This window comes from Misgurnus anguillicaudatus, chromosome 22 (genome assembly GCF_027580225.2).
Source record: "Misgurnus anguillicaudatus chromosome 22, ASM2758022v2, whole genome shotgun sequence".
NCBI lineage: Eukaryota > Metazoa > Chordata > Actinopteri > Cypriniformes > Cobitidae > Misgurnus > Misgurnus anguillicaudatus.
The window spans coordinates 28,333,510-28,360,181 of NC_073358.2; the positions used below are offsets into that span (position 1 = coordinate 28,333,510).

General features: G+C 39.1%; 1 protein-coding gene across 5 annotated transcripts; it reads right to left on the reverse strand.

Annotated features, from left to right (window-relative positions):
* Positions 1 to 1,542: 1,542 nt before the first annotated feature.
* Positions 1,543 to 26,361, reverse strand: mark4a (MAP/microtubule affinity-regulating kinase 4a). 5 transcript variants are annotated; one of them, XM_055199713.2, is made up of 18 exons: positions 25,696 to 26,361; positions 22,345 to 22,542; positions 19,629 to 19,682; positions 17,811 to 17,859; positions 17,610 to 17,675; positions 17,258 to 17,328; positions 17,100 to 17,156; positions 15,192 to 15,428; positions 12,231 to 12,350; positions 11,799 to 11,898; positions 9,553 to 9,662; positions 8,377 to 8,554; positions 8,080 to 8,291; positions 7,844 to 7,947; positions 7,478 to 7,762; positions 6,419 to 6,505; positions 5,990 to 6,034; positions 1,543 to 3,907 (listed from the first exon to the last, which is right to left on the reverse strand). In XM_055199713.2, exons 1-18 carry the CDS (start codon positions 25,744 to 25,746, stop codon positions 3,565 to 3,567), a joined length of 2,367 nt encoding a protein of 788 aa, XP_055055688.1. In that variant the 5' UTR covers positions 25,747 to 26,361; the 3' UTR covers positions 1,543 to 3,564. The 5 variants fall into 5 exon arrangements, with proteins under 5 accessions (XP_055055688.1, XP_055055684.1, XP_055055685.1 ...); XM_055199712.2 differs by having other exon boundaries at positions 3,705 to 3,907; positions 6,423 to 6,505; XM_055199711.2 differs by having other exon boundaries at positions 3,705 to 3,907; positions 6,423 to 6,505; positions 11,769 to 11,898.
* Positions 26,362 to 26,672: the final 311 nt, after the last annotated feature.

Here is a 26,672-nt window from a genome sequence, read left to right on the forward strand (position 1 = left end):
AACCACGCCCACCAGAGGGAGAAAACAATCCATCCGTCTCCACTGACCCTGCACCGCGAGAGGCCGCCTCCCCGCCACCTCCGGCCCACAACAAAAACAGAACAATGCCCAAAAGCTGCTGCGCGACAGGATGCACAGCCAACAAGCCAAAAAACCCAGAAATACGTTTATATAAGCTGTCGACCCCAAAAAACGACTGTTTAAAGACACAAAAGTGTAAAACAAACTTTTCATAGTACTACTATTAGTAGAACTGCGCCCACTAGAGGGAAACGTAGTCGGCGATTAGGGCTGGGTATCGTTTCAGATGTTCCAGATCGATTCAATTTCGATTCACAAGCTATCAAATCTCGGTTCGATTTTCGATTCCGGTTCTTGGGTCGGTTTTTATACTCGATTCAACTCAATGAATATAGATTTACTACAAATACTATATTAATAAAAAAGAACAGTGAACAGCAGTTTACAAGTGGGTAATTAATAGAAAGAAATTAAAAGACACAAAACTATCGTCGTCGTCTTGCTTGCGAAATCTAAAATGCTTCCATACCTCTGACTTTTTATGTGAAGGTGGCATCAACGTCGATGAAGCACCTGAAACCGCCATTTTAAGCACTGAATGAATGAATGACAGGCTCGCCTCTCGCTCCTTGGTAACATCGCACAAGGCAAAAAAGAGGGTGACATCTAGTGAAGAAGACTAGTAATTAGATTAACGTTAATCTTACGTTCAATGTTTGTGGAAAAAATATGAAAAAAATTTGATTCTGCTCTTGAGAATCTATCGAGACCCTAAGGTGACATTGGAGCAAAAAAAAATCTAAAGTTTAGTTTGGCGTGCTCACGTGAAACTATCACGTGCTCACGTGAAACTATTGCGTGCTCTATCGCGTGCTCACGTGAAACTATCGCGTGCTCACGTGAAACTATCGCGTGCTCACGTGAAACTATTGCGTGCTCACGTGGAACTATCGCGTGCGCACGTTAAAGCGAAAGCTTCATGTGCGCGCGATAGTTTCACGTGAGCATGCGATAGTTTCACGTGAGCATGCGATAGTTTCACGTGAGCACGCAAAAGTTTCACGTGAGCACGCGATAGAGCACGCAATAGTTTCAAGTGAGCACGCGATAGTTTCAAGTGAGCACGCGACAGCTCCACGCGAGCACGCGATAGCCCCACGCGAGCACGCGACAGCCCCACGTGAGCACACGAAACCAAAATCTATTTAATTTTTGCTCCATGTCCCCTTAAGGGCTCCGTAAGAATCAATTTTGAATCGACCACGTAAAAAAAATGATTAATCGAAAAATCTTTTTTTTTTTGCCCAGCCCTATCGGCGATCCACTTTTTTCTCCCTAAAGGCTGGGTTTTACGTCTCGACAGCTTATAAAAACTCACCTCTGCTTTTTTTTTGGCTTGCCAGCCGCACACACTGCCACACAGCAGCTTCCAGGCACCACTCTGCCTCTTACCATAAGCCAGAAATGACAAGGAGGCGGCCCATCGCAACACAAAGTCAATGGAGACAGCCGGGCTGCCCCTCCGCCGGTGGGCGTGGTTTTCAAATCAGCATAACTGCGCTCTGTCTCTATGCAGCCTGCATATACGGCCTTCGCAGGCTGCAGCCTTTGGATCGAGAAACGGCCACTATGTGGCTAAGGGTCAGAGGTGAAGCACCACAGTGAGACCTGTAAAGTCGGCATCGCTGTTGCTCAGCACAAGTAAACTGTAGCCTTTGACGTACTTGCTGCAAAAAGCAACAATTTATATCAAACACAAACTAGAATCTAAAGTAAACGATTAAATCTTTAGTTTTGTCACACTTGACAGCGTAGTGACAACTTCAACCAATCAAAGGGTCACTGCCCATCACAACTATCCGGAACTGAACTAACAAGAACTATCATATATATATAAATCTGTATCTTGATTAAAAATCTGTTTCATTACTCACATACTTTCTCGTATTATACTGTCCATGGCAGCACCAACAGGGCCTAAGCATGGCTATAAATAAAACACAAAGGACTATATAACAGTATAACATCTATTGCTATTGCACCATTACAACCACTAATAATTACACATTTGTTACACCCAATAGTAAAATCGTTTAATTTTAATGCTTTGCAAAAACCAAAGTCCTTTAGGTTTATAAAAGATTGGTAAGCAGTTAAAATCCATAGCAGCATATACCTTCTATTCAGGTCTCACATCTATGTTACAAAAACATGGCCGGTACGCAAATATATTTTTTTAAGCCAGTAAGACTGCTTGATGGGCGACAACAGGGTAACTCAGTTATAAAGCACTGATAGGACAAGGCTGAAATGAAGCCAGAGCAAAACTAAAAGACACTTTTCCAAGCCCCGTTGGTGCATTTGCCCCTACAAAAAAATCTATTCAGCAGTAAGAGCATTAAACCTTTCCCTGCACTCCTGCATGACAGTTTCCTGCATTTTAGATAGCTGGTGCATTTACGTAATGTTTAAAGACAATCATTTTTTTACGTTTCTATTTTTGGTAGGTGCATTTTTTTAAATAGTGCACATACACGATAGAAATTCTGGTTCGGATTTGTTTGACATTTGAATAATATGTGGACGTAAAGTTTTATTTAGATATCCACAATGCAGGAGGTACGTCTTTAATAACAGTGATTGCTTAGAGCCGAATCTTCCTTACTTTACACAATCAAACATGCTGCAAGCTCAACCCCGTATATACCTAATCAAAAAGATGTCAACTGTCAACAAGTAAAGAGGTATCAACCAATCACAAAGCCTGTTTGAGAAGGGTCAAGTCATTTGGCATTACATGTCTCTTTTCTATATCTGAATAATAAATCATTTCAAGGTAATAAGTAAACTGGCACTATACTTCAGAAAACACATTTTCTAGGGAGGAAATATTCGCAATCTCAAAAACAAGGTGTAGCTTGTCCCACTATGAGTCTGTGATGGATTTATCAAATCTGTGGACACCGGCGAGTCTCATTTAGATTTGGGTGAGCTATGATGATGTTACGATGTGTTTGCCAACTTCATATTTGTGCATATAGTTCATTGGCAGCTACAGTTCTACATTTTTTCAACGATTCGATAAGTTGTGTGTTAACAAATGTAAGACACATTAATCACAAAAACATAAAAAACCACGATGACCCGTTTAAAATGTCAAGACTGCTTGAAAACATACAAAAGTGGTTAAAAAAAGAATGACATCAATTATTGAAGTAAGAATTTCATGACTACAATGAGAATAAAAATACTAAACTGGATTCAATCTGGATCCAGCGAATGAGGCTGCTCTGAGTGTGTGTGTGCATTTGTGTTCGTATGTGTGTATTCTGTGTTGTGCATGAAGGGGGTGTGCTTGTTTTTGTCGTTTAGATGGTCCGTGCCTTTCTGGTGACTGTGTTTGCTTACGTAAATGTGTGTCTTAACCGGAGGAGGGAGCAAATGTTGTTTTAAGTCTATAACACATAGGTGGGCAGGTCAAAGTCAGTTCGCTATAGATATAGCGCGGGGGCGTATCCAAGTCGAATTTCCTCCCCCATCCCCTCAGAGCTCCACCTCTCTAGAGATCTGCGAAGCGATGTGCCTGAAGGCGAGGGGAGCCCCCCACAAGCGTGTGTAGCGTACTCCGTTTGCCTCTGCAGGACCCACACTCAGCTGGCACACCTCGGCTTGGAAGGCGACCTTTGACCCTGCCGCCCCATGACTGCAGCACAGCAGAAACGGGCCAGCGTGCCGGACCTGGCAGCCACACCCCCTTGCTGCCTCACGCAAGGCCAGTACCACTTCTGCAGGGGCCCGGGGGGGACGGGAGAGATGACTCCTTACATCCCACCCCCCTCCCCCGGCCCAGGGCTGGGACGCTTTTTGATCCCCAGATAAATGGCCACTGGTAGAAAAAAGAAAGTGTGAGACGCATTAATACATAAGGGAGAAGTTTGCATGTTTTAGGTGGGGGGTGTGGCACTCAGCAAAACTAATATTTTAAAGTGAAGGTAATAAAAAGTGTAGTATTTAAATTCTCATCTTTGTTGTTTATTATACTCACTGCATTTTAACAGCGAACAGTTAGCAGTGAACTCTTAACCCTCAAAACTCTTTGTTTTCTGTTTACACTACTGGCCCTTGGGGTCTATATGAAAATTGAAAGCATAATTGTAAGAAAAATATAAATTTTCAATAATACAAATAATATATCATTTTTTGTTTACTTCTCATATATACAATAAAGCTGTTTTGAGAGATTTTAAGTACTTTTGTACCCATTTACCACTAAATTCCCCAACTACACCATTAGCTTGCCTGAAGAATATCACATTTTTATAAATAAAAAAATGACATTAATTATGATCTAAATCTGATTTAAATTGTTTTTAGATATTGATCTAGATGTTATGTGTTGAATTTGGCCATTTGGTATTTGGAAAAAACAAAAAAGAATTACAGTTTACGACTTAATTCATTTCGACCAGCAGATGCCCATAGAGACCCATTCATTTCACTGGATATGGGCAACTGCTTACATCACTACTTTAGTGATACATTTTGTGAATTGATGTTTATATAAACATCAGAAAGGGCATTAAAAATAAATATAAGTAGAATTGGTAGTTTTTGTAGTTTTAAAGCAATTCTTGTGTCAAAATTTTCAGATTTATTGATATTTATTTTTTGACAAATGGAAAAAAACTTTTTTTTGCATTTCCCATTCATTTTCAAATGGGGTCATATTGACCCAAATTTACTTGAAAAAATATCTTGGTAAGGGTGTGATGCCTACTCGATCCCTGATGTGTTCTTCCAGCCGCTGCCCGCTGCTACCGAACTACCACTATTTTTACAACACTAAGGCGGCACAACACCACATGAAACCCTGCTCGAAGCACCACCCGGATCCCCACACACGAACGCGAGCATTGAGAACATTGCTTGTGTACACAGAGCCCACCAAAAAGAAAGGTTTTGAACTGACTTTGGCTGTTATGGTGTCCACTCTTCATCTTTGCCAAACATAAAGAATCGATCTCCGAATGCGAATGAATAATTCTCATATGAGGCTCCTTGTTCAACTAGAAGGTCAATATTGTTTTTCACTAGCGACAAAACAATGAATTATCTGTGCATTTATATGGAACTATGCTTTAGGAGCTATTCATCTTTACTCTCCTCCCTCCTTACGTCGCATTCAGAGATCGATACATCCTGACTGGCAAGATGGCGGCGAGCGGACACCAAAACAACCAAATTCAGTTGTTCAAAACCAAGAAGTAAAACACCATATAAAAGGTGAATTTTTTTTTTCAAAAGTTGTTCAAAACCTTTTTAGTAAACTCTGTGTACACAAACAATGCTCTCAATGCTCGAGCCCACGTGCAGAGACAGGTGATATTTCGAGCGACGTATCATGTTGTGTCGAGCCTTCTTAGTGTTGTAAAAATAGCGATTTTGATGCTCACAACATATTGAAGGCATAGCTTCTAGTTCTTTTGCGACCACTTCAGGTACTCAAAATGGCGGAAGACAAGTAAGTGACGTCAGCTAATATTCATTAATTCTGAGCAATATTTAACCTGTCAATGGAAAATCCAACTCCAGTCACTTTTATTTCGGTTTTATTCTTTTTAACACTATTATAAACTGTCTCTCTCTGTCTGTTTCTGTCTCCCTCTCTGCCCTGACAATAAACTGTTTTTATAAAATCACATTTCTTATTGTTATTTTAAATTCTCATGTATTATGTATGTTTTCTCATTTCTATGTAAAGCACCTTGCCTATCCCATTTATAAATGTGACCCTGTCTGTAAAATCCAGGCTGGAGCATCAAAGTTTGATTTCAATTAACATGGCCTTACTCAATCAAAAGATGTCAAGGTTATTTTTTCACAGAACTTTCTTTACATTATGTAGGAGGATCTTGCATCACAAAAAACGACTTGCTGGGTTTTCACAGACTTGGTAACAAATGCTCACCTTGTGACCGAATATCTGCAGATTCCCTCAGATTCATTTGTGACCCTGCAAAGAAAAAAACATTTTGAGGTGATCTTCTTTACCCAAGCAGGGTTAGAACAGAAAAGAACATGCAACAGAAACTTGCTTCACCATATAAAACATACGTACAGTACATACTCAGTCCTGTCTGATGATCATTCAACAATCTAATCAGCAAATATAACTGATAAAAAAGATTTTCTGTGTATACTGCATGTTGCTGGATGCATTTAAGGGTCCATGCAAACCAATAATAGACAAAGCCTCCATGCACCTTCATCCAGACTTTCCATACTCTTACATCCCGTTTACCAGCAGGGTCTCAAAGGGTACTGACATGCATACAGGCATGCCAGGTGCAAAGACAGAGACGTGCAACAGACAGGCAAACAGCGGCAGGTGGGGAACTTACTAACTGTTTTGGATCCCTGTGGAAGAGTGCAACCCGACACTGATTTATTAGAGCCCTGGCGTTTAGAGGGGTCAAGATTGACCCTATGAGAGAGAGCACATAGAGCAAGAGAGAGAGAAAGAAGATGAAGAAAAATCATTGACAGAGAGAGAGAGAGAGCGAATGAGTGACAGTCCAAGTTACAATGAGATAAGCACAAGGAGGAAAAGATAAAAAAATGTATAAATCTGTAAGCATGGTCAGCTTAAAAAGGAGTGGAATAAGTAACAGACTAAACAGAGTGACTTTTAAAGTATAAATAAAAAAGTGATAGTAAAAAAACAACTTTTAACATATACAAAATTCCCAGTTGGTCCCTAGTATTACTAGAAATATTGTCTCCAGGTCTGTCAGTCAGGGACAGACATCAGGATTTTTGATAAGTGATGACCACTCAGTCTGGCATCCAAGGTCCAAAGTTAATGGATTACTCCACTGCACTTTTGGGAGTACTTCGACAAGGCGCAGTAACACCCTCCCTCTCCCATTATGAGAGGGAGAAGGGGAGCGGACTTTTTAGGCGAGTCGAAGTACACCCAAAAGTGCTATTACGCCAAAAAATATAGTTCCTCTTTTAAATCCACTTAAAAAAGCGCTACGTTTTATTTTGTACCACCAAACTTGCTCGTATAACTACTCGTCTTAAATAGGAAAAACGTTGATGGGATTGGTCACTTCTAACTTTGTCTCTGATTGGTGGCATTGAATGAGTGGGGCTAAGCTAAATGCTATCAAAGTGTCGCAGCGCGCTCCAGCGCTTACGTGCACGCACACAGATGATAGAGGGATGTATCAACATTCTTAGTTAAGGTAATAACATATTTTAATATTGGAAATGAGTAGACTATTCCTTTAACTTTCCCTTACAAACCTGTATACATTTCTTTGTTCAGCTTAATACAAATGTAGATATTTTTAAAAATGTTATTAACCAAAATCTGAGGGCACCATTCACCATTTGAAGCACAGGAGTGAATGTATTTATGTTAATAATGTGTTTATGTTTCTATTCTTACCTGCGTGTGAGTTTGGAGGTGAGTTTGGTGAACAGGTTAGAAGTGGCCCGGCTGCGGGCGTTGGATGGCAAGGCTCCAGCATCATGGCTGAGAGTGGGTGATGTGGGTGGAGGTCCATACGTGGGTGGCACGCGATCACGGAGCTGACCCCCATGGAAGGTGCTTCGGATTGTGGATCCACGTGTCAGCCGACAGCGCTCGCCTGAGGAAGAGGAGGAGGAGGCTCCTGCTCCGACAATACTGAGAGTGGAGGGAGAGGTGGGCGGGAGGCGGTGAGACAGAGAGCTGAAGAGAGACAGAAAAAGAGTGAATGAAGGGACAGACAGCGAGCTAGACAGTCTTTATCGGTGCGTGTTTTTGTCACACCTGTTGTCTTTGCCGTTTTGAAGCAGCGAGTGGCGGTCAGTGCTGGAACGATCTGTACATACGTAGGTGTTCCTGCGGGTCATAGTACTTCCTGGGATATTATTCTGCAACATATTAATAAAATATTGCATTAATACAACTAAGTTTGATCATTAAGACAATCTGACGCTTTATCCTTTTCACAAGTCTTTATTTATCACCCTCCCTTTAAACCCTCCCTCATTCTTCTCACTCACAGTGGTGGCCGTCATCTCCTTGCGCCGGTCAGGTATCTCCGCCTTGTTGGGGTTGTTAGCAGTGCTGACCATCGGGCTTGATGGCGGGAGCGTTCGACTGCCCATTACACTGCAGCTGGCCTTCCGAGGTGGCATGCGACTCTCGCGCAACTCACGATCTCCTCCGCTGGTCGGGCTGCGCTTAGGGTGCATAACAGGCATGCTGGGACCACCTGTGCATGCATAATTATTATTACAGTAATTAATTAGTATAATTACATTATTTTGTACGTTCAGACTTCATTAAGTGTCTCATACAGAAGTCACTGTGCCGTCTCTGACGATGATAGGTAGAGGCGCTGCGCTGAGTCTTGCTGTGTGAGGATGAGGAAGATGATGATGAAGTAGAGGGGTGTTTGTTGGTTCCGTTGGTAACTGGGCTTGGGCGCACCCGTGGCAACGTCATACTGCCACTAACTCGAGACTCAGCACCATCCTGTAACCATAGTAACAATGTCACATTTGCTCAACCAAAGTTCTTTATAAGCATGTCAATGCCATCTTGGTTAATTTTCAAGCCATCCAAGTAGGGCTTCTTTCTACTTTTTTTTTTAGAGTAAAATCTACAAAACTATTTGTCAGGTTTTCATTTCAATAACTCAAATGACTTATATTGTTTATGGTCAAACCACAAATATTTCTGATAAAAAACTTAATTTAGAGTTTTTTTTAAGAGACACTCCACTTTTTTTGAAAATATGCTCATTTTCCAGCTCCCCTAGAGTCTGCCAGTACCACTTTTAGCATAGCTTAGCACAATCCATAGAATCTGATTAGATGATTAGCATTGCGCTAAAAAATAACCAAAGAGTTTTGATATTTTTCCTATTTAAAACTTGACTCTTCTGTAGTTACATAGTGTACTAAGACCGACGGAAAATTAAAAATTGTGATTTTCTAGGCAGATATGGTTAGGAACTATACTCTCATTATGGTGTATTAATCAAGGACTTTGCTGCCGTAACATGGCTGCAGAAGGCGCAATGATATTACGCACTGTCCCCTGCTATTCAAAGATACGAAGGGGACTATTTTCGGCTGCTGCCTAATATCATTGCGCCTCCTGCAGTCACGTTACGGCAGCAAAATCCTTGATTATTACGCCAAAATGAGAGTATTGTTCCTAGCCATATCGGCCTAGAAAATCGCAATTTTTTATTTTCTGTCTTAGTACACGATGTAACTACACAAGAGTCAAGTTTTAAATAGTAAAAATATCAAAACACTTTGGTTATTTTTTTAGGTGCGATGCTATTGGTCTAAACAGATTCAATGGATTGTGCTAAGCTATGCTAAAAGTGCTAGCGCCAGACCCGGAGATCAGCTGAATGGATTCCAAAACGGTAAAAATCAAATGTTTAACTCTAGGGAAGCTGGAAAATGAGCATATTTAAAAAAAAAGTGGAGTGTCCCTTTAAGGTTTGTGTGTGTTACCTCTGTTTTAAGGCCCAACAACAGATACGTCGCCGTGACTTCATTATATTTTTGATTGAGTAAAGAGTCCTTAATCTCTTCTGTGGTAAAACCCATCCCGACCATAATCTCTATAAAAAGAGTGAGAATCATTGAGAGAAAAGAAAATATTTTCACAAACATTATTCTCTTCTGTAAAGAATCTAGGCAAATAGTGCCTGTAACAGATAGGTGATTATATAATTGCAGGTGGTACATTTGTTACCAAGATAGAGTAACAGTATGTAACAGAACCGGCAGTCATACAGTGCACTCTACTATTATTGGCACCCCCGTTCTACATGCGGTCGTGGACCTCCAAAAACTCTCCTTTTTATTTAAACAACATACAACCCAAATGCAAAAAAAGACAAAAATCCCACCTTTGATTTAAGTAGATTTCTTTGGTGGTAAAGAATTTACACGTTTAAAAAAAAAAAAACCTGAAATCATGCGTTCCACAATTATTGGCACCCCTGATATTAATACTTTGTACAACTCCCTTTTGCCAACACGACAGCACTTAATCTCCTCCTATAACATTTCACAAGATTGGAGAACACAGAGAGAGGGATCTTTGACCATTCTTCTTTGCACAATCTTTCTAGATCATCCAGTGTCCTGGGTCCTCTCTTCTTTAGCTCGCCCCACAGGTTTTCGATTGGGTTGAGGTCTGGGGACTGAGATGGCCATGGGAGGACCTTGAGTTTGTGACTGCTGAACCATTTTTGTGTAGATTTTGCCACATATTTTGGATCATTATCCTGCTGAAAGCCCCAATGACGACCCATCTTCAGCTTTCTGGCAGAGGCCCTCGGGTTTTTATTTAAAATGTCCTGGTAGTTCAAAGCATTCATAATGCCATGCACCCTAACAAGGTTCTGAGGGCCTTTGGAAGAGAAACAGGCCCACAGCATCACAGATCCTCCACCATACTTCACGGTGGGCATGAGGTGTTTTTCGGATACTCATCTTTTGTTTTACGCCAGACCCACTTAGAGTGTTTGTTGTCAAAAAGCTCAATCTTAGTCTCATTTGACCAAAGCACATGATACCAGTTGAAGTTTCAGTACCGCTTAGCAAACTCCAGATGTTTACGTTTGTGAGAAAAGGCTTTTTCCGTGCATGCCTCCCAAACTGCTTGTTGGCATGTATAGAGGTTCTGATAATTGTTATGGAGACTTTGTAACCCCAAGATGCCACTCTTTGATGCAATTCTGTGACAGTAAGCTTAGGAAAATTTTTACTTCTCTAAACATCTCCTCACTGTGCGTTGTGGCAAATTAAACATGGGACCTCTTCCAGCCTTGTTTGTCACTGTTCCAGTTGTTTTAAACTTCTTAATGATTCCTCTGACTGTAAATACGGGCAAGTTAATTCTTGTAGCCAATGCCTGACTTATGAAGGTCCACACACATCTGCCTTACTTGAATGGTGTGTTCTATTGTCTTTGCCATGATGACAAATGGGTAAGAGAATTAGACCTCTTTGTCACGTCATATTTATACTCCAGGGAAACAGGAAGTCATGAATTACTAATTATAACTTCCTAGATACCCTGACCAACTTTAGCAACTACAAAAAAATATATTTAAGACTTTTTTTTAATTCTTTTTCATAGGAATTGTTAGTGGTGCCAATAATTGTGGAACGCATGTTTCAAGTTTTTTTTTTTATAAACGTGCAAATTCTTTACCACCAAAGCAATGTACCCAAATCAAAGGTTGGACTTCTGTCTACTCTTGCATTTGGGTTCCTTGTTGTCCAAATCAAAAGGAGAACTTCTAGAAGTCCACGACCACATATTAAACAGGGGTGCCAATAATTGTGGAGGGCACAGTATATACAGAGAAACACTCTTTCTTTCTCTTTCTCTTTCTTTCTCTTTCTCTCTCTCTCTCTCTCTCTCTCTCTCTCTCTCTCTCTCTCACACACACACACACACACACACACACACACACACACACACACACACACACACACACACACACACACACACACGACTGTCAACACTGTTACTTAGTAACACAGTTTGATGGTAACAGAAGTGACACTGACTTATTAGGAAATCATGATTTTCAAGATACTTATATTATATTATATTGTTATGGCCTGTAACATCTTGTGATCCATGACACCAAATTTTATACATTTATTTGAAAAAAGATTAACAAATTTGCATTGAACACCAAATGTACCTGCAATTTTAGAATCACCCAGATGCTCACCAATGCGGTTGGCATCACTGTAGTCCTCCACTGGCTCAATGTGAGGCTTTAGCTCATCAGCCTCATACCCTGCATTCATCCACTTGTCCTTCATCACTTGCTGTGGAAGAAACACAGCAGCATAATGGATACACAGAAACATCACACATATACTCATTTTTAAAGTGAATCAAGACTATGTTTAATTTTCTTCTAAAAACAATGTAAGTGCATAGCTAATATCGTACAATGTTACTGTTTCTTGACATTTTTTATCAACATTATTTAATTAAGTTTGTTTATCATCGCCATCCATCTTTTTTATCACACCCAAGTTGAGATGAAATCAATGAGCATTTTCGTCATTCATTTCGTTGACAGGATTATTGCTGACAGATATACAACACTGTACAGAAGCACTGTATGGTAGAATGTGTGTGTTAAGATCAGCACCTCTAGAGTGCAACGTTTGGTGGGATTGAGCACAAGAAACCTGCGCAGAATCCCCTCACAGTCTGTGGACATGTAGAAGGGCACACGATACTTTCCCCTCAAAACACGCTCACGCAGCTCCTGCAAAACACATAGACATGCAGCTACAAATATCAGTGTTGTCATTACATAAGCTAAAGTGGTTTAAAATTGCTTAACATGCTAAAAGGTTTTTTCATTAAAACGTATATTCATAAAGTAAATGTGAATAGGTCAACATGGATTTAAGGAGACAATGTTACAACGTTTAGGGACAATATAGTTTGCTGTAAGTACTAAATAATGTTAAAGGAACAGTTCACCCAAAACTATATGTGTTTTTTGGAGCTTCTCTATGTTGACAGCAATTCAAGATAACATGATTGCATTTTATTATTAAAATGCTTGTGTTTAACTAAAGTAAAGAAGTTATATACATCTGGGATGACATAAGAGTCAGTAAATTTTCAGTAACACTTTACAATAAGATTGAATTTGTTAAAGAGCACCTATTTCATTGCTAAAAACAATGTTATTTTGTGTATTTGGTATAATACAATGTGTTCGTGTGGTTTAAACAGATTTGAAAAGCTCTGTGTCCCTGATTGGCCAGCTAATCTGTACGTTGTGATTGGCCTGAATACCTCTGACGTCAGCAGGAAATGTGACGCTCCTTACCATGTTTGAAAGATTCATTGCTAACAGAAGTTAACTTACAGGCTGTGAATCCGAAGTGGGAGGAATTATGATAATGTTTACATCACCAATCCCAGGAAGTTAACTGTTGCCTACAATCTGTGTGTTTTTTGTAGTCCAAGAAAAGAGATTTACATTGGAGACGATAACTCGCGTCATTGTTTACTTTAAGGCAGGGCTAGTCAACTGGCGGCCCGCGGGCCAAGTGCAGCCCGCCAATCATCTTTATCCGGCCCGGCGGTCACCTTTGGCCGTTTCTCAATCGGAAGGCTGCAGCCTCCGGAGGTCGCATATGCAGACTGCATTCGTCATCAAGTTTAAGTTAACTGAGCATTACATTCAGAAATCATAAGCATATTACAACAATTTACGATTAACTAAGAATAATAGTCAACTTTATACTTGTTAAAATTCTGAAATTAGACTTAATGACGTATGCAGCCTCGAAAAGCGACCTCCGGAGGCTGCAGCCTTATTAAGAAACAACCATAACCTGATTTAAATTCAGCGTGGTTACTTTTACCTTTACACTGTACAAGACAACACAGAAATGGGCTGTGTGGGGTGCCAACCATCTGCGGGTGCGTAATTATCTGATCCAATTCGAGCTTTGGATGCATTAAAGAAAATAAACTTATGGGACTACACCGCATGTGACGCGGCGACCGGAAGTGATGTATTTCAGTGTGTTCCAACCAAAACTGTGTGCAAAGTTAAAATTATTAATTATTTTTTGTTTTACTTTATCAGTAACACTTGAATACTTTAATTACTGGTAAGTAAATTATTAACTAAACATATATTCGTAGATTAAAGGTTCTCTCCCATGACAGATTTACGATTAAACTACATTTTCATTACGACTGCCACTAGGGGGCGAACTCCCGACAGTTATATCTGTATGTAATGTACAATGGAAAGGCTGTTTAGCCTATGTATCTATAAAATATTAAAAAAGAAAACATGTAGTGCAATTTTAGGCATTAGGAGAAGACTGGCTATATGTTGTGAATACTTGACATGTAACAATTAATGAAAGTTAAACAGTTATAAACAAAATATGATTAGGAGTGTTGATCTTTTACACTTTTACTATTAACATTTGGCTCTTACATGTTAAACTGCAATTGTTTTTAAATATTACTAAAGAAAATATGAGTTTTCAGTAATTAAAAGGCTTTTAATTTCAATTTTTTTGAAAATTCATGTTTTTATTATGTTTTTTTTTTTTTCAAATATACTACAACAAAAGTAACAAAAATGACAACAACACACACATATATGGTAAAAGTAAAAAATATATCAAAAGTAAAAATAGGGATAAAAGTTTGGCCCGCGTCATATTTACAATTTTAAAATCTGGCCCCCGAAGAAAAGTAGTTGAAGACCCCTGCTTTAAGGTATGTACCTTTTGCATATCGTTAACATGTACTAATACACACTTACAAACCAAAGAAAATTTAAAAATGTGAATCGGACAATAGGTGCGCTTTAACATTAGTTAATGCATTAGCTAAAATGAACAACGAACAAAACTTCTACAGCATTTATTAATCTTAGTTTGTGTTAATTTCAGCATATACTAATACATTTTTGTAAATGAAAAGTTGTAACTGTTAACATTAGTTACTGGACAATGAACTAACATGAACAAATGCATTGCCATAAAAAACTATATAAAAAACTATATTGTTTAATGTTAGTTCATGTTAACTAATGCATTTACTAATAAATTAACAAATCCAACCTTATTGTAAAGTGTTACAGAATTTTCATATTTTGGTGAGCCATGACTTTTTTAAAATGTAAAATAAATGTTTGGTGTCCCCAGAGTACGTATGTCTCTCTCTCTCTCTCTCTCTCTCTCTCTCTCTCTCTCTCTCTCTCTCTCTCTCTCTCTCTCTGCACTAAATGCCAGTGCTGTGGTTGGACAGTGCAGATTAAGGGGTGGTATTATTAAAATAAGATCCCCTTTTGACATAAAAAATTTCAATGACCAAATTTTTCACATGCTTGCAGAGAATGGTTTACCAAAACTAAGTTACTGGGTTGATCTTTTTCACATTTTCTAGGTTGATAGAAGCACTGGGGACCCAATTTAACATAATATGTCCCTATAATATACAGTATGCATGAAACACGTTAAATTGTAGATGAGTATGACAATTTGATACTTTATCGTTTCGTATGCAGTGACTCCTGCAGGAGTTGTAAAAATGTTCGAATTGAAAACTGAATTAACTGTACCTTGAGGTTTTGTCCATCAAAAGGCAGAGACCCGCTGACCAATGTGTACAGGATGACCCCTAGGCTCCAGATATCCACCTCTGGACCATCATACTTCTTGCCTTGAAAGAGCTCTGGAGCTGCGTAAGGCGGGGAACCGCAGAACGTGTCCAACTTATTCCCCAATGTAAACTCATTACTAAAGCCAAAGTCAGCAATCTTTATATTAGAATCTGCATCCAGCAGCAAATTCTCAGCCTACAAAGACAGAGAGACATAAAAGAGTAAAGGTAAGAAAACAATTAAAATGATGGACGGTGTGAAGAACAAAACCAAAAAGACACAAACAGAAACATTTACTAGAAACTGAATTGCTACTAAAACACTCCTTTATTTATAAAGGACATTATCATTTAAAATGTCCTCTTTTAATAAGAACTTTTTTTCTTAAACAGCATTATGATTAATTGAAGGACAAATTAAATTTTTTTATTTTGTACTTTTGAAACATATGCATTTACATTTAGTCATTTAGCAGATTAGGTAACAATAGAAGCAATTAGAGCAACACAAGAAGAGCAATACATAAGTGCACTAGAACTATCATCAAGTCTAACACAGTGTACATAACCAAGGGTTAGTTTTTTTTTTTTGACAGAGAATGTAAAGATAAAGATAGAAAAAAGAAAAGATATTAGCAAGTGAAGTGTGGGCGGGAAAGATGGATTTTTGGCAAATTCTTAAAGACTGCTACAGAGTCAGCAGATCTTGTCACAACCCGCAGATTATTCCACAGATGAGGAACCGAACCAGAGAAGGTATGCAATTGTTATTTTTTCCCTTTTTGGGATGGCACCACAAGCCGTTGCTCCATGGCAGGGCACAGGGATCTAGAGGGTACATAAGTCTGTATAAGTAAGTGAAGGTAAGGGGGTACTGACCCAGTGGTGGTTTTAAGGCCAGGAGCAGAGCTTTGAATTTGATGTCATCTGCTATAGGAAGCCAGTGTAACCTAACAATGAGAGGAGTGATGTGCACCCTCTTTGGCTCATTGAAGACCACTCTTGCCGCAGCATTTTGGATCATCTGTAGGGGTTTGGTTGTGCAGGCCGGATGCATTGCAATAGTACAGTCTGGACAGGTCAAGAGCCTGGACTAGGATTTGTGTAGCATGCTCCGATAGGAAAGGTCTAACTTTTCCTCGGTGAAATATGCTTGGTGAAACTAAGCTGATCATCAATGACCACCCCCAGGTTTCTGGCTGTCCTGGAAGCCGTAATGGTCGAAGAACCTAGTTGACCGAAAAGATTCTTATGAATCTTAGGGTCAGATGATATGACAAGGATTTCCGTCTTTGTAAGGTTCAGCTGGATATAATGATCCTTCATCCAGAGTGAGATGCGGGCAGAAACCATGGGATCGTTAGGCTGGAACAGCAAGTGGAGTTGTGTGTCATCCGCATAGCAGTGATAAGAAAAGCCATGTTTCCAAATGACAGAACCCAAGTGTGTCATGTATATGGAAAAAAGCAGTGGTCCGAGTACTGAGCCTTGAGGTACCCCGGTACTGAAACATTGGGGTTCAGAGACGTCACCTCCCAGGATACTCTAAATTACCTACCTGAGAGGTAAGACCTGAACCACAGTATCGCCGTTCCAGAGACACTCATAGCCTTGAGGGTCGACAGGAGGATGTGGTGATTGTCAAAAGCGGCATAAAGATCCAGTAGGATCAGTACAGATGATTTGTCATATGTCTCTTAAAATTTCAATAGAGTTTTCAACAATGTCAAGAACTGCTCAGAAAACAAAATGTTTTCTCTTTTACCTTCCTTCATGAATTACATAAAGGACAGTGGAAGGTACATTGGACAAACATTTAAAACAAAATAGCAAAGGCAGCAAACTGAGTCGTAAAGACCGCGTATACCTTCAGATCTCTGTGAACTATATTCTTCTGGTGACAGTAATGAACAGCTGAAACAATCTGAAATAAAAAAATGCATAAAAATGTAAAACCGGAGGCATGGAGTGATATAGTGTAAATATATTGATCATCTGTAGTGTGTTGTGGTATAAACATCTTACCTGTCTGAATTTGGCTCTAGCCTCAATCTCCTTCATTCTCCCATGAGACACCAGGTAATCAAATACCTCACCTGGAAAAGCACATGTGAAAAGTATCTCAGAGATCAAAGTTGCACACGGAAGTATTAGGTTAAGTATCATTTTGCATACTCATTAAGCATCACAGCATTGTTCAAAATCAAGTCTGAGGAACTGGATCCATTATTGTTCTACAACTCTCTGTCTTCCAAATAATGGTGTGAAGCCCTAACAGCTATACTCATGGCTCCATTCAAAAAGATATAATCATACAACATAAAGGAAGATAGATACCACTTTAAGTGCAAACTTAAGCATGAACTACGCAACTCACCTCCACTTGCATATTCCATTATGAGATAAAGCGTCTTCTCAGTTTCAATAACCTCAAAGAGTTGCACTGTAACATACAAGTGTAGTTTTAAAATACTTTGAAGTAGACTTGAAATAGTTTTGGAAAGTTCTGCGATGTGACATGCTACACCAACTAAATCTATATTAATCAACTATTATGTTAAACTTCATTTTATCTTACCTATGTTGGGGTGGTGAAGTGTCTTCATAATCCGCACCTCTCTAAACAGCTGCAAGAGAAACATGCTAGTGTCAGAAATGTTAGTATTCAGTCAGAATTAACTCAAGAAAATATGAATATTATCAACACAATATCCACATAATGTACAGAAACAGATATTTTATATAATAGATTCTTCCATATATTGATTTTTTTCTGTTGATCCATGTAACCAATAGAATTCCTGTTGCTATGGAAACCCCAGTATGAAGTCCTGCACCTGTTTCAGAAGGATAATCTGCATCTGTCCCATAATACATCCAACAGACACGTGTTCCAAGGTAATGGATTTGAAAAGGTCACAATCCACATTTCTCTGATTGCCTTTCTCAAATGACACATCCACATGTTCATACACATCCACATGAGTGCACACACAAACACACACACTGAGATCAAGAGACCCAGATCTCCATCAGTCTAACTTCAGACTGACCACCCATGACAAGAAGTCATCATCACTTCCTACAACCCCACTTCACCTCTGCCTTTCTACTTCTCATGACTAATAGGTGAAAGTTATGTTTTCCATGTAGAGAGAAACACATTTTTTCACGCACGCACACACGCACGCACGCACACACACACACACACACACACACACACACACACACACACACACACACACACACACACACACACACATCTTTAAACATTTATCCAATAAAGAGGAATTGGGATAAACACTTGTTTATGTAAGCAAATGGTCCACCGAGCAGTGATTCTTTTATTACTATAACACCACAGTGCCATATGACTGATCAAAAAGCCAAACGTGACTTATGTTCAATAAGGGAGGTTTAAGGTTTGTGTAAATTCAATTGTGTGTGTGTTACATGGCTGGGATTGAATCACAGTGGGGCATTCTGGGCCTGTGGAGAACTGCAGCTGTCGACCTCTCTTCTCCAACACATATACTAACCACACAAACAAATGATGCATTTTGAAAACAAGACTGCCTATGACCAGATTAAAATAGATGATGCTGTAAATCCAGAGAGTCAGGAAAACAATAAACATCAATAGATAAAGGACAGTGCACGAAAATGTATACAGTTTATAAGTAGATAAGATTCAGTAGAAGTAATAGACCTTTTGCGTGTTTGCAAACAGAGATGACGTTTTTTGTGGGCGGAGCCCAACTGGTGGCAGAAAGTGAATGCTTCTCAATAGCTGTGTGCATTTTGGGGTAAAACAAAGGGCACTGATGTATTTTAGGATATGTAAGTGCAAGTTGTTTTCAGTTTGGAGAGCTCTTAAAGGCGGAGTCCACGATGTTTGAAAATGCTTTGGAAAAGAAGACGGGCCGACTACCAAAACACACTTATAGCCAATCAAATCAAATCTGATTTTTTTTATCCTGTGTTGGGTAAAAATTGGGTAAAAAAGAGCTGGGTAGGTACCTGTATTAAGTCTGATTTCACAACTGTGTTCAAATCCAGATGTATAAAATTAATTATAATGGATAACTTGATGCATTATATAGAACTGAATTATACAGCGTTAAAAGAGCAGTGGGCTTCAGTGATAATCTATTACAAGAAAGATGAGTCACTGGTACACAGCAAAGAGCGCAGACTCAACACAGATGCTAAACACTCAGACACAGAGGAAACACTGCAATGACTTTGAACGGCTTGTAGTACTAACAAAGCCTCACAATCCACATAATCAGCTGCTTAATTTGTAATGGAATTTCTGATATTGCTTTCTATCGGTTACTATTATATGTATGCATGTGTGTGTGTGCGTGTATATATACATACATGAAAATCTTACCTTTTGTAGACTGGTTGGGTTCAACTGAGTTTTGTCAATAATCTTTATTGCAACCTAAACATAAAATAAACAGTGTGATTTAACAGCATCAAAATTGCAAAACATGTCATCGCTGTTCTACAAAAACCCTTGAATTTCCATTTTGGTAATTTTATACTTTTTTTCAATAAATTCCTCTTTATGTCTGCCTGTGGGTTTTGCTAAATAAAAAAACGAAAAAGTATTGAAAAGAGCTTGTGATGAAACCTCAAAACTCTCTTGATTCCTGAAACTCTTGGAAAACCTCAAAGAATTATTAAATTTATTTTCTTTAAAAAATCCTGATAATTTACTTACCTTATCAAGAATGTTGATGTTTTTCTTAGTTCATTCGAGAAAAAATTACGTTTTTTTTTTTAAGAAAAACATTCCAGGATTTTTCTCATTTTAAAAAACTTTATTGGACCTCAACAATTTCAAATAGTTTAAATGCAGTTTATAATTGCAGTTTCAATGCAGCTTCAAAGGGCTCTAAATGATCCCAATCGAGGCATAAGGGTCTTATCTACTAAAACAATTGTCATTTTCGGCAAGAAAAATAAAAAAAAATTACTTTTAGAACACAACTTCTCGTCTTGCACCAGCCGTGTGATGCGCCAGCGCGACTTCACATAAATGCGTCATCACGTCAAGAGGTCACGCATGATGAATGCGAAACTACCTACCGCCCCAGTGTTTACAAGTGTGGAGAAAGAGGACCGTTCTGACGTTGTTGTATGTGGAATGATACAAATTAATGTCTTTGTGTCAATTTAATGTTTGAAATGGTATGCAAATGTATGATTTACATATGTGATGCGTGATCCTTCGACATGCTAAGCAAATACGTAAGGTCGCGCTGGCGCTTCACACGACTAGTGGAAGATGAAAATTTGTGGTTTAAAAGTGCATATTTTTTATTTTTCTTGCCAAAAATGACAACCATTTTGCTAGATAAGACCCTTATGCCTCGTATGGGATCGTTTAGAGCCCTTTAAGCTGCGTTGAAACTGCAATTTAAACTGGATTTAAACTGTAAACTGTTGGGGAGTTTATTAAATTGAGAAAAATACTGGAATGTTTTCCTCGAAAACCTACATTTCTTCTCGACTGAACAAATGAAGACATCATTGACAACGTTTTGGATGACATGGGGTGAGTAAATTATCAAGATTTTTTAAAGAAAGTGAAGTAATCCTTTAAAAGTCCACCTCGGCTCAATGCTGAATGAAGTGTTGCACATGTTTTGGAGCATCCCTGCCATAAACATGTGGTGTCTTCGTGTTTAAAGAAAAAAATAAAGAATTAAGTAAAGATTCAGAACATTACACAATTCTCCATCATGCACTGGTTAAAAAGAGTGAATATCCTTCTGACCTTGATTTTGGTAAAAATGCTAGTGTCTGGCCTTTTGTAAAACCTTATGAGCATAATGAGCATGATGTCACACAATTGCTGCATCCGAAACCACCTAATTCCTTACTATATAGTAAGTGAAAAAGTAGGCAAGGCGAGCAGTATGTCAGAATTCATAGTATTCGAAAAACAGTAAGCGAAAAGTACCTGGATGACCTACTAAATCTTGTATTTCTGGCAAGATTTTGGAGTGTGCATTTGATGGACCTTTTACTACCCTGTGAGCCATTATTGGACAAACTGATTAATCCAGGTGTGCCTGACCTCAGTAGTCACAACAACAATAATCAGACACACCTGGATTAATCAGTTTGTCCAATAATGGCAAACAGGAAACAAAGAGCTGGTTGAAGTTCAGGAAGTAGTGCAGCTGGGCATAAAGCCTATTGTCACTTGGCACGGAGCCACTGTGACTTCAGCTTATATATGCTACTAATGATGATTGACAGGACTAAAAGTTTAGGCTCCTCCCAAACCTACGTTTAGAAATTCATTTATTTATTCATTGCGATCTACATAAACTTGAACCCACTTTTCCAGTTTATCACCCTTTATGATTTGTGTATATATGACTTCCATTATTAAATTGCTTATTGTAACCGATCAATAAAAACTTTGAAGCCACCATCGATGCAGCTTATGACTCTGATAACCTATATTTAGCACCATCAGTTTTCAAAACTATTGTAAATAAAGGATATAAAGAAAATACCTTCATGTAAACATTAAGCATAAGCATAATCTGGGTGTGACTTGATGTATTTGCATACACATAAGACACTCACTATTTTGCTATTAAAATTTTGGAATTGAGCTTATTCTTACCATGTAGGTATGCTGGCCTAAACATTACAGGGGCAGTTTCCCGGACAAGGATTAGACTAGTCTTGGACTAAAATAAATGTAAGAGCTGTCCAAACTGCAAACAACTTGCACTGACATATATTAAAATACATCAGTACCCGTTGTGCCTTAAAATGCACACAAGTAATGTTTTTAGTAAGACATGTTTGTAGTTATATTTCCTAATTAAACTAAGGTCTAGTCCTGGCTTAAGCAAATCCCTGTGCGGAAAACCACCCCATAAACTATAAGAGCGTTCTGCTTCCTACAGAAGAAGCTTATCTGTTTTGGTATATAAAAAGCAAGCGTGGGCGTTTCACACTTGAGTTGGATCATTTTAAAAATACACCCAACGATGTACATTGTACAAGCATTCTGATGAGAATGAGACTAAATTTAAAATCAAGCCTATTTAAATAAAAAACTCTTTCTCTCTTACCTCTTTGCCTGTGAGGATGTGGCGTGCTAGTTTGACTTTAGCAAAGTTTCCCTTGCCAATGGTTTTAAGGAGGCGATAGTTTCCAATATGTGGAGGCTCGTCTAAGCAAGAGGCCATGGAGTTACGACACCTTGCGCCCAGTGAACGACTTGACACACTTGTCCCTTTTTCTGAACGACTCGACACCAGAGACGCATGCTGCACACAGGGAGAAAAAATCATTAATATTAATTTTGGAGCTAAATTTGTAATTGGATTGTGTTAAACAGGGGAATACGATTTGCTGGTGAGGCAAAAACTTTCCAAGAATCTGGCAGGCCATCTGCCTGTGACTTTAGCCAGTGCAGGAGACTGACAAGCCATTAGCTCAGATTTTTACATTTTAGTTTAGTTATGTGAGATCGTAGTGAAACTCTATGTAAAGCACTGACTGACTGCAGAAGATTTCTGAATTAAAACCTAAGTCTCTCATTAAGCCTCTTAACACACACACACACACAAATCAGTCTCCATTTAAATTTTTGCAACGAGTCGGCGTCGGTAACTAGTCAACATTTAAAGGACAAGTTCGGTTTTTTACACCTAAAACCCATTTTCAGATTGTTTATGATGAAATAGAACGGTTTTGACTGAAATTTCGACATATGATGCTGGCCCGAGAATGTTCGGGTGTTTGTTGTATCACCTCCCACCTCTACAATGAATGTATAGGTGCATTGGAAAAATCCTTCCTAAAATGCATTAAACTTTCGTTTACAAAGACTTGAAACTCACCGAGTGGTCAGGGGTGTTCACTGATATGCTCACACAAAAATCGCTGCAAAAGATGCTTGGATCAAAAAGATTCACCAAAAGTTGTTCTAAGATAAAAACGGGTATTAGGGATTGGTTTTATGAAAACTGAAAGGTCTTGATCCACTTCAAGTGTTGATTATAGTCAACTTTTTTGACAACTGCAACAATCTTACTGTCATATTTTTGGCTCACTGATTTAACAATATATGTATAATAATGGATTTTTTTATGTGAGGAATCTCTCACTCAGGCCCGGCGCCACGAGGGGGCAAAAGGGGGCATTGCCCCCTCAGATCTTATTTGTGCCCCCTCTGTTTCATTTTTGTATTCATGGTTACAAATAAAATGTTCAACCTTTTGAGTTAAATAATAATTTAACCTTACCCCCATATGGGATTTAGAATGTTCAGTAACGTGACATTACTGCCAGATCCAAACGTCTTTTGCTTTGGTTGACGCTGAGCCAGAAGGACGAGCTCAGCGCTGTCATATATCAATGCAGTGTTTTCAACCTCATAATGTTTATTTTAGATTTCAGACATTTACTAGTCTATCAAATAATATCTCATGATCTATCATTATTTTTTGCTAGTTTTACTAAATTGTGTTAGTCAGTTTCTGGTTACCTGTGCAGTTGCATATGGAGTGTTTTATGGAGCGCTGAATTTAAAAATCTGTCATTCCAAAGCGAGATCTCAGTGTGTATTATTCATTGATAGTATAAAGTTAAGCCCCCTCAACAATTTCACATGCCCCCTCAGTCATTTCATCCTGCAGCCGGGCCTGCTCTCACTCATTTAATAAACTGATTTCACATACAATTAAAATAAAAGGTGCTAGTACAGTGTTAGTACAGCTCAGAATTTAAAAGCTATTTAAAAATATGTAAATCAGAAAAGTAAAAAAAAAAGAAAAAAAATCACTTTCTTAATCATCAACATATAAACTAAGAAAAAAACACACCAAATCAAATATGGTGACTGGCATGTATGTTCATTTAATTCCCATACTGTTTGATCAGAGAAGTGTATGCGGGCAAACAGAGGTCAGTGTTTGTGTGTGGGTGAGTAATTCTGCCCTATAATACAGGATTAACTTACTTTGCCAGATCAGCAAATTTAAACTCGATTTGGACACTTATAACCATAAGTCTAGTAAAGTTTACCAACCAGATCCAACTGTTCATTTAAAGCTCAGGGGTAAACACTAAAATCATGCCCAGGACCCCGTCTGCAGCCCTGACCACAGGATTACAGCTTAGGGATTGAATAAATTATACTCACTGTGCTGTGCCCTACTCCAAACACAGAGTATAAACTCTCTCTCACTTTTACCTACTATCTGCAAAAGTGCTGTTACTATGGGTAATGCCCATCTCTCAGGAAATGTTTATTTTAGAAACCCTGGCCTTGAGAAAGCATGTTTGTGCACATGGGTGGGTGTAAAATAAATCAGTTGCTATTTACATCTGCAGTCCATTAAAACCTGATGACATCCAACACAAAGGTGTCACTTTCTTCAATATTAAGTAGAGTTTTGGGAACAATATTGCATATCCAGTGTTGCACATCACAGGAAGCATTCAGGGTTACCAATACAATGAGATTACTGGTCTCCAAAGACAGCTCAGATCTTAATTCTTTACTATAATGTCAACAACCTAATCCTTGGGGTAAAAAATTTAGTCACTTGCATGAATCGGCATAATATTTTCCATTAGCAAACAAATGACATACAACAAACAATCATAACCCAGAATCAAGCAGTTATACAGCATATAAAATAAATCTGTACTGATGTGCAAGCCTATATTATAAGGACCCTTTTACTAATAAAACCATATAAGTGTCGTTTTTAGATAGAACTTGGTTCAAAAGTTGCTGGAAGAATGCATTTTTGTATTGCTAGCTACATTACTGAATACAGGCCTTTATTAGTTCATAAAACACAAAAATGGGATGGTGGGTGTAGATGGTAGGCCACTACGCCAACCGGTGCGTCTGTTTATGGAACATTGCTATTAAAACACCATTGAAGGCGAACGGAGATTGCTGAACGTAGCAATTATGCTATTATCCTTCTGAATTCAATGATTTAAGTGTCCCATGTTGAAATAAAGTCCTACACATTTTTTGTTATTAAAGACGGGGTGTTTTCTTAATTTTCTCCAGCAAATTTTGCCAAAGGGGCACAATTGCTATGTGTGAAAGGAGTGCGCTATGATGTAAGCGTGTGGCGCTAGCGTGCAGACGATGCGCTGATGTCTACACTATGCGGATGGGCTGCGTGCGCGTTTCGCAGCGGCGCGTTTGCTGTTTTGCACATTCAAGGATGCGGCCCATTTTGCCAAAGAACCTGCTACGCTTTACACGGGCCACTGTATCCTGCCTCTCCATCCTCCCATGAACAATATCTAGCAAGGCCTGAATTCAACCCCTGCTGCAAAATAAACCGTGCATCTGAAATTAATATAGCCCAGACTAGTAATGTTTATCTCTGTGGGATATTTAAGGAGTGCTGTTATTAAATTAATTAATTGTAAATGATGACACTTACATGATCTGTGCTCCGGTCGTTCGCAGACGGTAAAGCAGACCGAGAGGACATTTTCCCTGAGATTGGAAACGATTAGCGATGAATAACGCGAAGAGTATTTACAGATTTAATATCCCCACATCCGCCGTGCTGCTGCAGCTGGGGCCGGGCTTCTCTCACACCGCCTGCTCGGTAACCGGTTGAGCCGTAAAGCCTGCGTCTGTCATGGCAGCGGCAACAGCAGTCCGCAAATCTCACAGATGTCCTCGAGACAGCTGCATTATTTTGATGCGATGCAAACCGTAACGATTAAAAGCGTCTGTGGTCGATGGAAACGGGTATATATATGTGCTAAAAGAGAGCAGTGCTTGGCCGGAGCCCAACGATTTTGTAGCGACTCGCTACCCCCCGCCTCATCTCCGCGAGCAAAACAAATACGGCTCCGACAGCCCCGTCCTCTTTTCTCATAATAATAACGATTATCTCTCCGCTTCTCTGTGCCGTACGCTGTTACGCGCGCGCTCTCTCTGTTCGCATCCGTTTGTCATGGGATAACGGAAGCTTTGGCCGGTGGCGAGGCCGAAAACCGTTCACATCCTAAAGGCGGCCGTTATATTCCAGCGGCGGATATGTGAGATGCGCCACTGCTGCCTCCTCTAGCGCTCACTGACTGACTGACACACGCGCTCAAGCGCGCACACGCGCAGCGCGATCACTGACAGAATTGATGGAGAATTTAAAGATCTCCGCACCGGCGAAGCAAAGTAAAAACTTCTCTTTTTTTAGTTTATATGAACTTGTCTCAAATTGATCTCATCTTTCTTGAGTCTAAACACTTATTTGGTGCCGTGAATATTAAAAGTAAATTGTTCATTATGACCCCATTCTTGAATTTGTGTAATTGCAGTACCTTGCTGTAGTTAAAAAAAAACATTCAATCATTGTATTAATTTTCTAAAATGTTACTGATTCTGAAAGTTCATTGTTATTTATCCCAA

Excerpts from the sequence above, each read along its gene's own strand:
- mark4a (XM_055199713.2), bottom strand. The coding sequence starts at position 25,746 with ATGTCCTCTCGGTCTGCTTTACCGTCTGCGAACGACCGGAGCACAGAT. Across the intron at positions 7,763-7,843 it reads CAAAACGGCAAAGACAACAG|CTCTCTGTCTCACCGCCTCC; the intron begins GTGTGACAAAAA and ends GTCTCTCTTCAG. Across the intron at positions 6,506-7,477 it reads ACCTCCAAACTCACACGCAG|GGTCAATCTTGACCCCTCTA; the intron begins GTAAGAATAGAA and ends TCTCTCTCATAG.